The sequence below is a fragment of the Prunus mume genome, linkage group LG4 (genome assembly GCF_029339155.1).
Source record: "Prunus mume cultivar Tortuosa linkage group LG4, ASM2933915v1, whole genome shotgun sequence".
Taxonomy (NCBI): domain Eukaryota; kingdom Viridiplantae; phylum Streptophyta; class Magnoliopsida; order Rosales; family Rosaceae; genus Prunus; species Prunus mume.
This window is the reverse complement of record NC_142701.1, coordinates 16,442,873-16,455,311: the sequence shown is the minus strand read 5'-3', so window position 1 is coordinate 16,455,311 and position 12,439 is coordinate 16,442,873. Positions and strand designations below refer to the sequence as shown.

At 41.9% G+C, this 12,439-nt stretch overlaps 1 protein-coding gene across 1 annotated transcript; it reads left to right on the top strand.

The window, feature by feature from the left end:
- The first annotated feature begins 6,666 nt into the window (after positions 1 to 6,666).
- On the top strand, positions 6,667 to 11,597 carry LOC103327235 (cathepsin B-like protease 3). Its single transcript, XM_008229526.2, has 11 exons — positions 6,667 to 6,949; positions 7,777 to 7,830; positions 7,993 to 8,073; positions 8,208 to 8,364; positions 8,483 to 8,487; positions 8,576 to 8,650; positions 8,765 to 8,890; positions 9,861 to 10,079; positions 10,792 to 10,905; positions 10,986 to 11,021; positions 11,122 to 11,597. Exons 1-11 carry the CDS (start codon positions 6,860 to 6,862, stop codon positions 11,257 to 11,259), a joined length of 1,095 nt encoding a protein of 364 aa, XP_008227748.1. The 5' UTR covers positions 6,667 to 6,859; the 3' UTR covers positions 11,260 to 11,597.
- Positions 11,598 to 12,439: the final 842 nt, after the last annotated feature.

Genomic DNA, 12,439 nt, shown 5'->3' with positions numbered 1-12,439 from the left:
CCCTCGGCCGTCCCTAAAGAACAACAGTTGGAAGAGGGAGGACGGTATGCATCCGGACTAGTGGATCCATCACGACCGAGCAATATATTGTAGTCTACACCGGATTCGACTACGTAGAAGGCGCGACTCTTATGCAGTCGGCCCACGATGATCTTTAATGGCAATACCCGATGGTCTTAGATTTATCGCCGACAAAGTTGCTCATGACCACGTCGCTTAGGATGAGGTCCTCTTTTGATATCTAGCTTCTTCATCAGGGAATAGGGAAGGATGTTGACCGTCGCCCCACAGATCAACGAAGACCTTGGACACGGGCACACCTTCTACATGAGCCGAGATGTACAACGGCTTGAGGTGTCGGTATTTGTTTGGCTTGTCCAGGTATTACCTCGTTAAAAGCTCCGGCCAACAACTCTTCCTTTATTTTTGGCCTTTGATCAAGCTGCTCCTCGGCCACGTCATTATCCAGGCCGTTGGTCCGCCTCCTGGAGCTGAAAACTCGGATGGTAGTACCAAGATCATGTTCATGCTGACCTCCTTTGGCTCCTGTTGGTTTCCCCTACCAACCTCTTTTTTGCCCTCACAGCCGCCCCTAGCGAGGGTTTTTTCCTCAAACCACCCCAAGGACCTCCTCATATTCTTAGCCGGAAATTCCCAATGTGGAGTTGTCTTCGGCCTCGTGTCCAAAGAAAGGGTCGTCGGGGCCCTCGACCATAGGCCTCGCGATCCCAGGGGTATCGTCCGTGGGCGCTTGACCTTAGGGGTCCGAGGTCTTGACCTCCTCCTTGAGGGCTTGTCTAGCCTTAGCTAACGCATCCTCGGCCGTTAAGTAGTCGTCGGGCGTCTTACGCCCTTTCCTCGATCGTCGGACCAAAGATAGTATCGGCCGAGTCACAGTAAAATATTGGCGAGGTATTCTAAGTTGCTCATGCTAAAGGGCCTTGTCCTCCAGCCTTCCCTAATCGGGTTGGTAACCGGCATCCCTCTTGCCCAGCCTCTCGGTTTGCACTGTATCGGCCTTAATGGTCGAGTCGGACCAGTAATGAGGAGCCCCTCCTTAGCGCTTTTGAGAGTCAACTCCACGATTTCACGGTTCTCGGGGTCATGCCGTATAGGTCGGTGGCGAGTGGTCCTATGGAACTTCATGAGAAAGGACAAACCGTTGGCCAAAGGGTCCTACGTGGTAGGCGTCGATGATACCCTCATCTGTTTTCTCTAGGGCGCGACCTTTGGTTCGGCCAAAGCGGCCGCCACTCTGCGGGAAAACCGTTACGCCTAGGGCGCCACGTCTTTGGAGGCTTGATCGGCAACCTTCAGTGGGGAGCGATTGAGTACGGATGGTGGCTCGTCTGCGGTCGCTATCTTCTTTTGGGGTTTTAACCCTCGACTTGGGCCGTCGTATCTTGGCTCTTGAACTTGTCTCGCATTCTTCTCGGTTTTTGTCGGTGGCTCGGTGCCCCTAGGTCGTGCATGATATCAGCGGTCATCTCGTGCACGATCGGTGGTTTGAAAGTCTTTACCGGCCTAGGAGCGGCCGTCTTTGTGACTGCCCGAGTCGGGGCTTTGTGCCCCTAGTCGGTCAAAAGCGCCACCTTCTTTGGGCGGCGGTCGTCTTGGCGCCAATTTCTTCATAGGCGGTCGAGATGGCTCGCGGCCTTCCTTTGTTCTCTGGTGGTGGTGATCGATCTCGCCCGCACCGCAGTGCGGATCTGGTTTGGCCAATGGCTCCTTTCCTTTGCCGGCCGACGAACTTCCCTATATTCTGCCGGGCGGCGTTGACCATGCGATGGTGAAGGGAATGGCTTGGAGTCGACTTGCATGGCGCCTTTTCGGGAATTGAAGCTTCTTTTCGTCTATCAACCGGATGACATCTCGTAGAACAACGCGATTGTTGGTGTTGTGAGATCAAGAAGCGTGGTATTTGCAAATCGTCTTTCCTTTGAGTTCTTGGGTTTGAATTTTATGACCGAAGGACAATTTGACCTTTCTCGGTCAACGATGGGTCAAATTGGCCTCTCCGCCTTTGGACCATGAAGCGGCCTATGTGTTCAATAGAGGAGTCGCCCATCCGGAGAATAGAATGAATTCAGCCGATAGTTACGGGAAGAGGTCGGTCAATTTCTAGTAGGTGCGATTTGGTATACCTTGGCGCTTCGGGCGTCTTCGAGCCAGCCGTCCTCGATCATTCGCGGGCGTCTTTGAACCGGAGTCCACGAGGCGCTTCTTCTGGCGACAACCGATTGCGGAACTTGTTGCCTCGTTTTGCGACCTTATCGCTTGGCAGCGAGCGGGGTTCACCTTTGCGACCGGTGGCGGCACTAGATACACGTCGTAGGTTTGACCGGTGCGCATGTATTCTTTGTTGGAATGCCGAACCGTCTTGAGGTGGGAACTGGCCGAAATAACGACGCTGTAATGGTGGCCGGATTGCTTTGGCCGTCTTCGTGGCGGCGGTGGTCACGTTGCTTAGGCTAGGATGGAGTGCGAGAGCCACGGTGTGAAGCTGGGCCGAGTTGTTGGACCGCGGAATCGTGGGGCTACTTTACCCTGATCGGTCAAAGCATGGAGTGGGCCGTATTATCTTTGTTTCGTGGGCAGTCGGTCAGGGATTCACCCATGTCGGTGGGATTACCCCACTATTTACGGTGGTGAGAATCTTGGCCGTATCCGACGCTTGCGCGCTGAGCGCGAGGCTCTTTGCCGTAGGGCTCAAACTTCTCGCGCTCTTGGCTTCTCCGTCCGGCTCGGGAGGTGTCACGGACAACGTCACCGGCATCCTCTCTTGAAAGAGCATCCGTAGTTCGAGGAGAATCTGTCCATAGCGGCCATAAAGGATGTCTAAATCCTGTAGGCCTACTTAGCCATCGGATCCTCCGCTCTGCTTGCTCTCCCATGGACTCGGCCGCACGATCCGTCGTTATTGGAACGCTGGCCGAGATTCTGACCGCGTGTTCGGTCTCGGCGATAGTGATTGGTGAGGTAGACTTAGGAGCCTCGGAAGTCATTTCGACTGTTTTGTTTTTTAGCTTTGCTGTGCCTAGTTTCCACCATAAGTTTTTGACAAGTGTCCCACTAGGCATGCCAAAAGTGTTGGCTGCGCAAATCTCATGGCACAGTGCTCGGGCCGAGGGATGTCGTTAACACGTGGCGTCCTTCTTTGGATGCGGTGTGGTCGCAGGCGTGCGGCTGTCTGCCGTCGTCGAGATGGTGATGAGGTTTGGGTCGAAGATGGTTTAAATGATGCGCCTGTTTGAGTTCGACTCTAATCAAACGATTGTGGTGAGAGAGAACTCATCTCGGCCGTCAGGTTCACGGCCTGAGCTACAAGGCCGTTTAATGGTGGTGGTGGTGGTGGGTTTTAGGCGGTGCTCCGACGTGTTGCTCAAAGAGCGACGATCATATGATATATGGGGTGAATGAGATGACAACAGAGATGTTGCTCCGGCGCCTTGAAAATCAAGGGTCGCATGATATATTGATGAATAGATTTTCCTTACAATCTACCACTACTCCTAGGAAAGCAAATAAAGGTATTGAAAGTGCATTACAGGAAAATATAATTTGCTCCGTGGGAGGCTTTTAGTTTGGTGTTTGGACCCTTTGAATGTGGTCTTGAGTTTAGTATTTATAGGGGGAGTCCTGGAAGGACAATCGAGGCTGAAAAGATCTGCGTGGTGGAGCCTGATCGGGGTAAGTGGGTAGTCAAATCGGCATTTGGGATCGTGAAGCATGGTGGTGTAACTCCTATGGATCCGGGTAAATCTCGGCCACCGCCCTGATCGTGGGTTCGCCCCTTTGGCCGTGGTAATGCATTTAATGCCCTAGTCTAGTGGTTGGTGATCTGACCTCAAGTTGTAAGCATACTTGTGAGAGTGCTTGTGCCTAAACACTCTGATCTCTATTACCAAATCCTGACTTCACTTCCCTTCTTCCTCGTGCATTAAATGCTTCTTGCGACCAGTGGGCTTGTTGCGATAGTCAGAGGCATTACTTCATTAAATGGGCGTGGACCCGAGGCCACATGGCGATTTGACGCGATACCTTCAGCCATGTCCTTTCGCCTCTCTTTGGCTCATAATACGCGATCGCGAGGCGAGAGGATTCTGCCTTCGCAGCTTTTCTCTTGTTGTCGGGAGGGCGAAATGCCTAATGAAACGTGACCGTTTGGTTCATGAGTAGGTGCTAGGGCCGAGAGGAGGTCCCTTCGGTCAGTTTATGACCGTGATTTATTAGGCACAAGCAGGGCCCGACGTCCTCGTTAGCACACTCGCACTACACGGCAAAGTGGCTCTGATACCATATAGAAACAAATTCTTTTCAGATCGCAAATTAAGCACTATTACATATACAGTCTATTAGTGGTGTAGGAGTTACAAAATATTTACAGCATAATTGTAACAGACAATTATGCAATTATAGACATTAACAACTATAACGGAAAACTGCATTGATTGGCCTTTACTTTCAAGAATGTTGGGGCTGCCTAACACTCATGTACAGAAGGGCTATGGCTGTGGAGTGCACTGTTTAAGAGAACTGCTCTTGATGGAACTGAATACAACTTATTACTATTGGATACCGAAGGAATAGATGCCTTTGATCAGACGGTTGCCGTTCATTCCCTTACTTAACAACATATATTAGTATATGCTCCTTTTATAATTATGGTAATTTCATTATCCATTGTATTGGTTCTGTAACCAAACCAATAAAGACTTTTTACGCTGATTGTAATACTTATGACTCACTTGTATCTGACAGGAAACATACAGCACACAGATATTTTCCTTAGCTCTTCTCTTATCTAGCATGTTTATTTACAACCAGGTTAGAAAACTTATGCTGAGACTTTGATCCTTCCTCTTTGAATATGCTATAGTTTCTTCTTCTTCATAATTTACTATCTTTTCTTTTAGATGGGTGTTATAGATGAAGCTTGCCAAGGGAAAATTGAAACTTGGATGATGAGTTAGAGAGAATTCATGTATCAGAGATGGGACCTTTTTCGAATATACCGGCTATACCTTTTAAATATTTGTATATATTTGAAGAGTCGTTCTCTCCCTCACCGTCTTTTTTTTCTACCTAATTAGCAAGTAAAAACTCACCGTCCTCGTTCTTCAAATATATTTATTTTTAAAATATTTGTATATATTTAAAGAGCCGTTCTCTCCCTCACTGTCAATAGATGGTTAAAGACTTTCTCTTTCTTTTCATTTCTCAACTCATATTTTGTAGCTGAAAAGATCATTTGAACATTAAATCCCTTCAAGTATCACGGCTGGGAACAGAGGAATTGTGTAATTTATTTAGTCAAAGAGGGAGAAAAAGTAAGAACAATTTTGTTATGACATTTGAAGAAAGCTTATAGAAAGTTGGCCCTGAAATGGCACCCTGATAAGAAGCCCACTAGCACGAAATAAGCTCAGGTTGGTCTTGTCTTCACCCTTGTATATTTCTTTTGCTCTTCCACCTATTTTCTTTTTGTTGTTGTTTTTCTTTTCTTCAATCAAATCCCGCATGTTCATCCCCTCTTTCATGATCTTTGTTTGATGGAATAAATGAAATAAAATGGTAATGTGAATGGAATGCAATATATAGTATGAAATGGAATTCGTCCCAAAAGGAAAATGTACACTAATGCAAATCAGGTCAAAGTCTAGGGACTAATAAAATCATTAACCCTTGAAAATTTTATGTTTTTAAGTTAGAGTTTGAGAGTGTTAGCTTGATTTAATAATTAAATGGTATTTTAGAAGTAATGGTGAGTGAAAAGATAAGATTGTGTTTTTTCAAATTGGTGGGAAGATAGTGGGTATGGAAATAAGACAGATGTGAAAATAGCATCACTCTATTTTTTATAAAGATGAACCAATCATATTGAATTAAAAAATAACTAAACTAGAAAGTATGATTAGACTTCAAATTTTATAAAGAGTCCATAAAATAACTTTTTTTTATGTGTTTTTAGTTAAATTTTATCTGAGGGTAAATTACTCAAATGGTCCTCAAATTTATACCTGATTTATATTTTGGTCCCTCAATTAAATTATTCGTTCAAATGGTCCATCCACTCTATATTAATCGCTTCATTGATCCTACCGTTACATTATGTTAATGTTGCTGTCAAATGTAAGGGTAAAACCGTCTATAACCGTCCTATGTTCTCCAAATAGGTGATAAAGTGGTGATACATAGGTAATATAGTGGTGATACGTAAGTGATACAGTGGTGATACATAAGTGATACAGTGGTGATAAAGGGGTGATACATAGGTCAAAGTTTTATTTACCCCCACAAATATAGCATGTGGCTCACATGACTAAATTTAATAGAAAATGTAACGGTAGGACCAAAGTGCTGATTAATAAAGAGTTAGTAAACTATTTAAATAAATAATTTAGTTTATGGATCCAAAATGTAAATCGAGTATAAATTTAAAGACAATTTGAATAATTTATCCTTTTAATTGAAAAATAGGTGTAGGCTAATAAAAGCACCCTATCGGCAGTGTACCCGAACCCCAACCGATTGCGAATTTCTAAGTGGCAGAGGATCATGATTCCCTTCCGTGGCCCATAATCTTTTACACAAAAATCAAAGCAAAGTCGTGTTATTGTTGTGCAACAATGTTTGTCCCGCCAATAGTGATTACTTCTCTCAGTTGCCTTTCCTTTCATTTTCCGTCAGTTTCTTTATCTTCTCTTCATAGCCATATTTTTTTAAATTACTTAGTATTTTATTCTTTCCACGAGTTTGGACCAACAACCAATAATCTATTAATATAAAAGGTAGAAGCGAGAAAAGCCATTTGTTTATCGGGAGTCATCTCCAGTCGTAGTATTGATAAGCTTGATAGATGAACGGAGGGAAGATGGCTACAATTCAGCAGCTATATTTTGCGACTTTGCTCTTGCTTTTAGGGGCCATTTCCAGCTTTCACCCACAGGCTCGTGAACTCTAAGCCTTTTTCTTTTCCCTTTGCTTTCCGTGTTGTCCCCTTCCTTAGTTTTATTTGTTTCCTATCCGATCTCTTTTGTATTCTTAGTTTACCTTGAATCTTTTAACTGATTTCAATTTGCAGAGCTCCTTTCTTTCATTTTCTTGCTATTCTCAGTTTCCCTTTGAAATTATATGATGAATTCATGTTTACTGAGTCTGAGTCTCTGATTGATATGTCTTTTAAGGGCAATATGAAATGGGATTTAGTGCATCGGATCCAAAGTTGCTCTGTTTTGTTCAGTCTCAAACTGGGCCGATTGCGTAATTATGACCTGAGGTAGCGACTTGAATAACGTAATGATTACCCTTTATGCATTCTTGCAAAACAATCCAATGACTGATCATATGGAAACTAAGATTTCTCATATATATAGAGAGAGAGCTTCACTTAGCAATCCCTCAAATAAGCATATTACGCATACTATGAGTAATACATAAAGATCAACTAACTGATGAAGTGAGAGAGTTGACAAAAACGTCAAATGCTATTCTTCATTGTAAATATCCTAGCTACCATAGCATGTGGGCAAGGGATTTGATTTTTAGGGTAGAGCTTCCTAGAACCTCATATACTTAGTTGGGAAATGGAAATTCTCTTCCCTGCTGCTTGTGTGTGTTAATGTCTAAAATCAGTAGTTGAGGCCAATTTAATCTTCTTCTGTGTTTATGTCAATTGGTTGGATAACTTGTTTTCTCTACGTTCATTTTAGAAGTCATTATTGAACCTAATGGTTGCTGACCAGAAAGAAAACTAACGGTTGATCATCTCCACAGTTCATTGCAGCCAAACCAGTTACCAAGAGTAAGCTTAATTCTCGTATTCTTCAGGTATTCCCTTTTGCTTGCTGTATATGATCAGTAAGTCATTGCAATGGAAGTAGTTACGCACACATACACAGTGGGGAGGGAATAATAACTGAGAATTCCATTCCAATATTAATTGTGAAAGAATATAATATTATCCTTTTGACTCTTGTCATGGCCAAGCAGGACTCAATCATTAAGCAGATAAATGACAACCCCATGGCTGGATGGGAAGCTGCCATGAATCCCCGATTCTCCAATTACACTGTGAGTCTTCAACCGGAAGGGTCTTCTTTATGGTCGAGTTGAAAGGACTTTCCCACCCTTTTATTGCCATACAAACGCATAAATCGGTTTTTAATATTACTCCTGGGTCCCAAGATTTCCTTTTCATTGCACAGGTTAGCCAGTTTATGCACCTTCTGGGAGTTAAACCAACACCCCGAAAGGATTTTCAGAGTTTTCCTATTTTAACTCATCCAAAATCTTTGAAGTTGCCAACTAATTTTGATGCAAGAACAGCTTGGCCTCAGTGCAACACAATTGGAAGAATTCTAGGTTACCTGCTACTTTTCATTTATATGTTGTTATTCAGTGTTTCTTTGATTTAAAAGACAGAAGATGCTAATGCTTTCTCATTTTTATGTCAAATGCTGGATTAATTTCTTTAATGAAGATCAGGTAATAATTTTCACATACGTCTCCATGATATCTTGTCCAATAAATTAATTCCGGAAATTCATGGAAAGTTTGCTTTTTGGAAATATAGGGTCACTGTGGCTCTTGTTGGGCTTTTGCTGCTGTTGAAGCACTATCAGACCGTTTTTGCATCCATTTTGGCATGGTAACTGAAATTCATTGATAACAAATTCACTGTTTCTCATTCCATTAATGTAAATGTTCCTTTTATATATTGTGTTTTAAAAAAAAAAATTTAATCCTCTATGCTTTATTGCAGAACATATCACTTTCTGTTAATGATCTCTTAGCGTGTTGTGGTTTCATGTGTGGAGATGGTTGTGATGGGGGGTATCCAATTTATGCTTGGCGATACTTTGTCCACCACGGTGTTGTCACTGAAGAGGTAGCTAGTTCTTGTTGTTAAGCATATTAACACAAATTCTCTCTCTCTCTCTCTCTCTCTCTCTCTCTCTCTCTCATGCTGTTGTCACTGAAGAGGTACCAAGTCCTTGTTTAACTATATTAAACACAGCTTCTCTCTCTTTTTTATTGTGTGAATTTGGGCAGATTGGGGGAGGGGGAGGAGGGCGCCAGTGATATCCAGAAAGAATAATAGAAAAAGGTTTTCAAACAAAAACATTGTTACCTTCGCATCTTAACCTTTACACAAAATCAAGTCTACCTTTAATGTTGAAAGGATATCTTAGTGCTCACCTTAGAATTGCAAGCCTTCTTGCAACATAAGAGTGACCCCAACCCTTGCCCCAAAAGCAGTCTTCCGCCATTGTTAGAATGATTTTCACAGCTCACCTTAGAATTTACTGTCTTTCTTGCAACATAGGAAAATTTGTTAGCTAACCCTACCCAGGGAGGTCAAAAGTACAGAAAACAAGAGAGGTCCCTGTATTTACCCAAAGCCTGTGGGTTCCATTGTTAGTCTCTCCATCAGTACCAATCTTAATCCTCACCGAAATGCAAAGTTTACCTTCAATGTTGGAATGATATCTAGTGCTTACCTTAGCACTGCAGGCCTTCTTGCAACTTAAGAACCATTTCCAACCCGGCCCTAAAAGCGTAGTCTTCCTCCAATGGTAGAATGATTGTCAGTGCTCATGAATTGCAAGTATTTCTTTCAACTTAGGAATAATTTCTTTGTTCATTATCCTAACCAGGGAGCTCAATTTAATAACAAAAAATAAGAGAGATGTCCCTGTGTTTACCTAAACCCAATGGGTTTGTGTGTAAGTCTGTCCATTTTCTTCTGCGCTAGTACTGTTTCATATAAAATTTGAGGGTTTTTTTTTTCGTTTGGTTCATAAAAAGCATACCTTTTAAATACTGCATGAAGTCCTGACAAGTATTCCATCTGGCAGTGTGACCCATACTTCGATCCAACTGGCTGTTCACACCCTGGGTGTGAGCCCGCATATCCTACTCCGAAGTGTGTTAAAAAGTGTGCAGATAAAAACCAGCTATGGAAGAATTTAAAGCGTTATAGTATCAATGCATATAGAATCAATTCTGATTCCCACAGTATCATGGCAGAGGTTTATAGTAATGGACCAGTTGAGGTCGCCTTCACTGTTTACGAGGTAATTTCTTGTTTCATAATTGAATGTACTGCAACTTATGAGGATGTGGCTCTCTTCTTTTTCTTTTCTATTTGCAATATATGAGAGACTATAAAATATTATTTGCCCTCTTCTCATGTTTATCTGTCTACGAGGAGTCCTAAACTGCTAATATATTGCTGGCCAGGCAAACTTGAAATCATCAAATTGCATTTTCAAGTATAGTTTCCCACAATTCTCATTCATATTAAAAAAAAATAATGGGTTTTGGGGAAGAGGAGGGGTGGTGGGTGTGGTATCACCTATATGGTTAAAGCTTTCTTCGTAGAGCCCTGAAATTCCTCTCTTTTCACTAGTTAGTGGTATATGTGAGCTGACCGTGACAATGTAATGAGCACCACAACTGTACTTACTTTCAGCGCAAGCAGATTCAAGCAACTACATTTAAACATGGCGTGATCACTTTGCATAAACAATTATATGCCCATTTTAAGAAGCCTTATCTTTGCTGTCAATTTCTTGAGCACCCTGTAACATAAACTTATTTAGGATAAACTCATACACGATCTGTTGTGCATATGTGATATCGCATATTAGTTGGTTTTTCTGTCAAATGACATGCAAAGTGCCAATCATATGTATTAGTAACTTTGATGAACAGTTGCAAGATAATGACATTTTAAACGCAGAATAGACTTTGATCCATTTCTTATTTTGTTGTAACTATTTACAGGATTTTGCACACTATAAATCAGGAGTTTACAGACATATTAAAGGTGATGCATTGGGAGGTCATGCTGTTAAGCTAATTGGGTGGGGGACAACCGATGCTGGGGAGGACTATTGGGTATGTTGATACGCTGGTGTTTTGTGCAACCACAGAATTTTTCTGAGACTACTTGTTGACCATTTACTCTTGTGTTTCAGCTTCTCGCAAATCAGTGGAACAGAGGCTGGGGTGACGTATGTTTCCATTAATTATTATTTTTAAATAGTTAATAGATAACATATGTTTGTGCCTTTTCATACCCTGAAGCACAAATTAATTCTGAATGGTATGCAGGATGGTTACTTCATGATCAAAAGAGGAACAAACGAGTGTGGAATTGAAGAGGATGTGGTTGCTGGTTTGCCTTCATCGAAAAATTTTATAAGGGAAGTTGCGAGTGTGGATGCTGTTGTGGGTGATGTTTCAATTTGAGATGGATCTTTCTATATCTAGTATGAACCAACTACAAAGTGCGATAGTGTGAAACACTGTTATTAGTATTAGTATACCACTATTATAGTTGATACTGGTCTTGGTAGGGAGCGCTGTTTCATGTTCTAAATAAATACATAAATGGGGCAGCAATGTGGACATCTCACAGCCATGCGTCCTTTACATAATCTGTTGATCTCACAATATTTGTCCCTTGCTATTGCAAGGGTGTATGCAAACTGAGATTTGCTAGCTTGCGATTGTGTATAATCTTTGCAACTAAATAGGTTGTGAGATTGTATTTTCCAATTTAATGAACGAAAGAACCATCTTTTCTAGCTGGAAAGTAAAACTCAAATTTTTTGACCAACAAATGGAGAAATTATAGAATGATACTATATTACCACGTCAGCTGGTAGTACTTTCATTCAAAATATGTCATGTGGTAGTATAGTCTCATTCTATAATTTCCCAACAAATGGTTGTTGGTCTTAATTAATGAATTAATTTGTTCCAAGTGCTCGACAGGTATTCGCGAACTACTCAACCAGTCGTGGCATACAAACTTAAGAAATGCTAGAAAGCAGATTATGAATACCGCCTCCACGAATATTTGGCGGGATGTTTGGCTCCTCATGTTGGTGTTATCGTGGTGATTTTCTCATTATTAACAGAATTAGTAAAAGAGATATAGGCTGTAATCAAACATTACAATAATTACACGTGTAATGAAGAGAAACTAAAGCTAAACATAATCTGTTATGTAACTACTAATCTTGTCCACTGGACTAAAATATGTCTAATGGTTGATATTGTCCCAATCAACATCATCGAAACCTTGCAATTGAAGAGATCCGAGAGTAAACGAAAGACTTTGATTGTGGGTGGGTTGCTACATGCAATATCGCGGAAAATTCACTGACTTTATCATTTAGACGAATGAGAAATCCTAACAAAGTTTTCCTGGATAAACCAATGAAAGAATTAGGGTCAAAATCTGTCCAACAACAACCACAAACTAATTTCAACCTTCCTGGGTGAGGGGCCTCGCATCTCATCATCCCCTCATCTCTGAAGTCTTCGGGAATGTAACATGTACGTACATGAACATGATCGACCCTCCCTTGGTGCAAGCCAACAATGAAAAAGGAAAGGAAAATAGAGAGCCGTTTCTTTTTTA

Coding starts and splice junctions, on each gene's coding strand:
- LOC103327235 (XM_008229526.2), top strand. CDS start 6,860: ATGAACGGAGGGAAGATGGCTACAATTCAGCAGCTATATTTTGCGACT. Junction 8,651..8,764: donor TTTGCATCCATTTTGGCATG/GTAACTGAAATT, acceptor GCTTTATTGCAG/AACATATCACTTTCTGTTAA. Junction 11,022..11,121: donor GGAACAGAGGCTGGGGTGAC/GTATGTTTCCAT, acceptor AATGGTATGCAG/GATGGTTACTTCATGATCAA.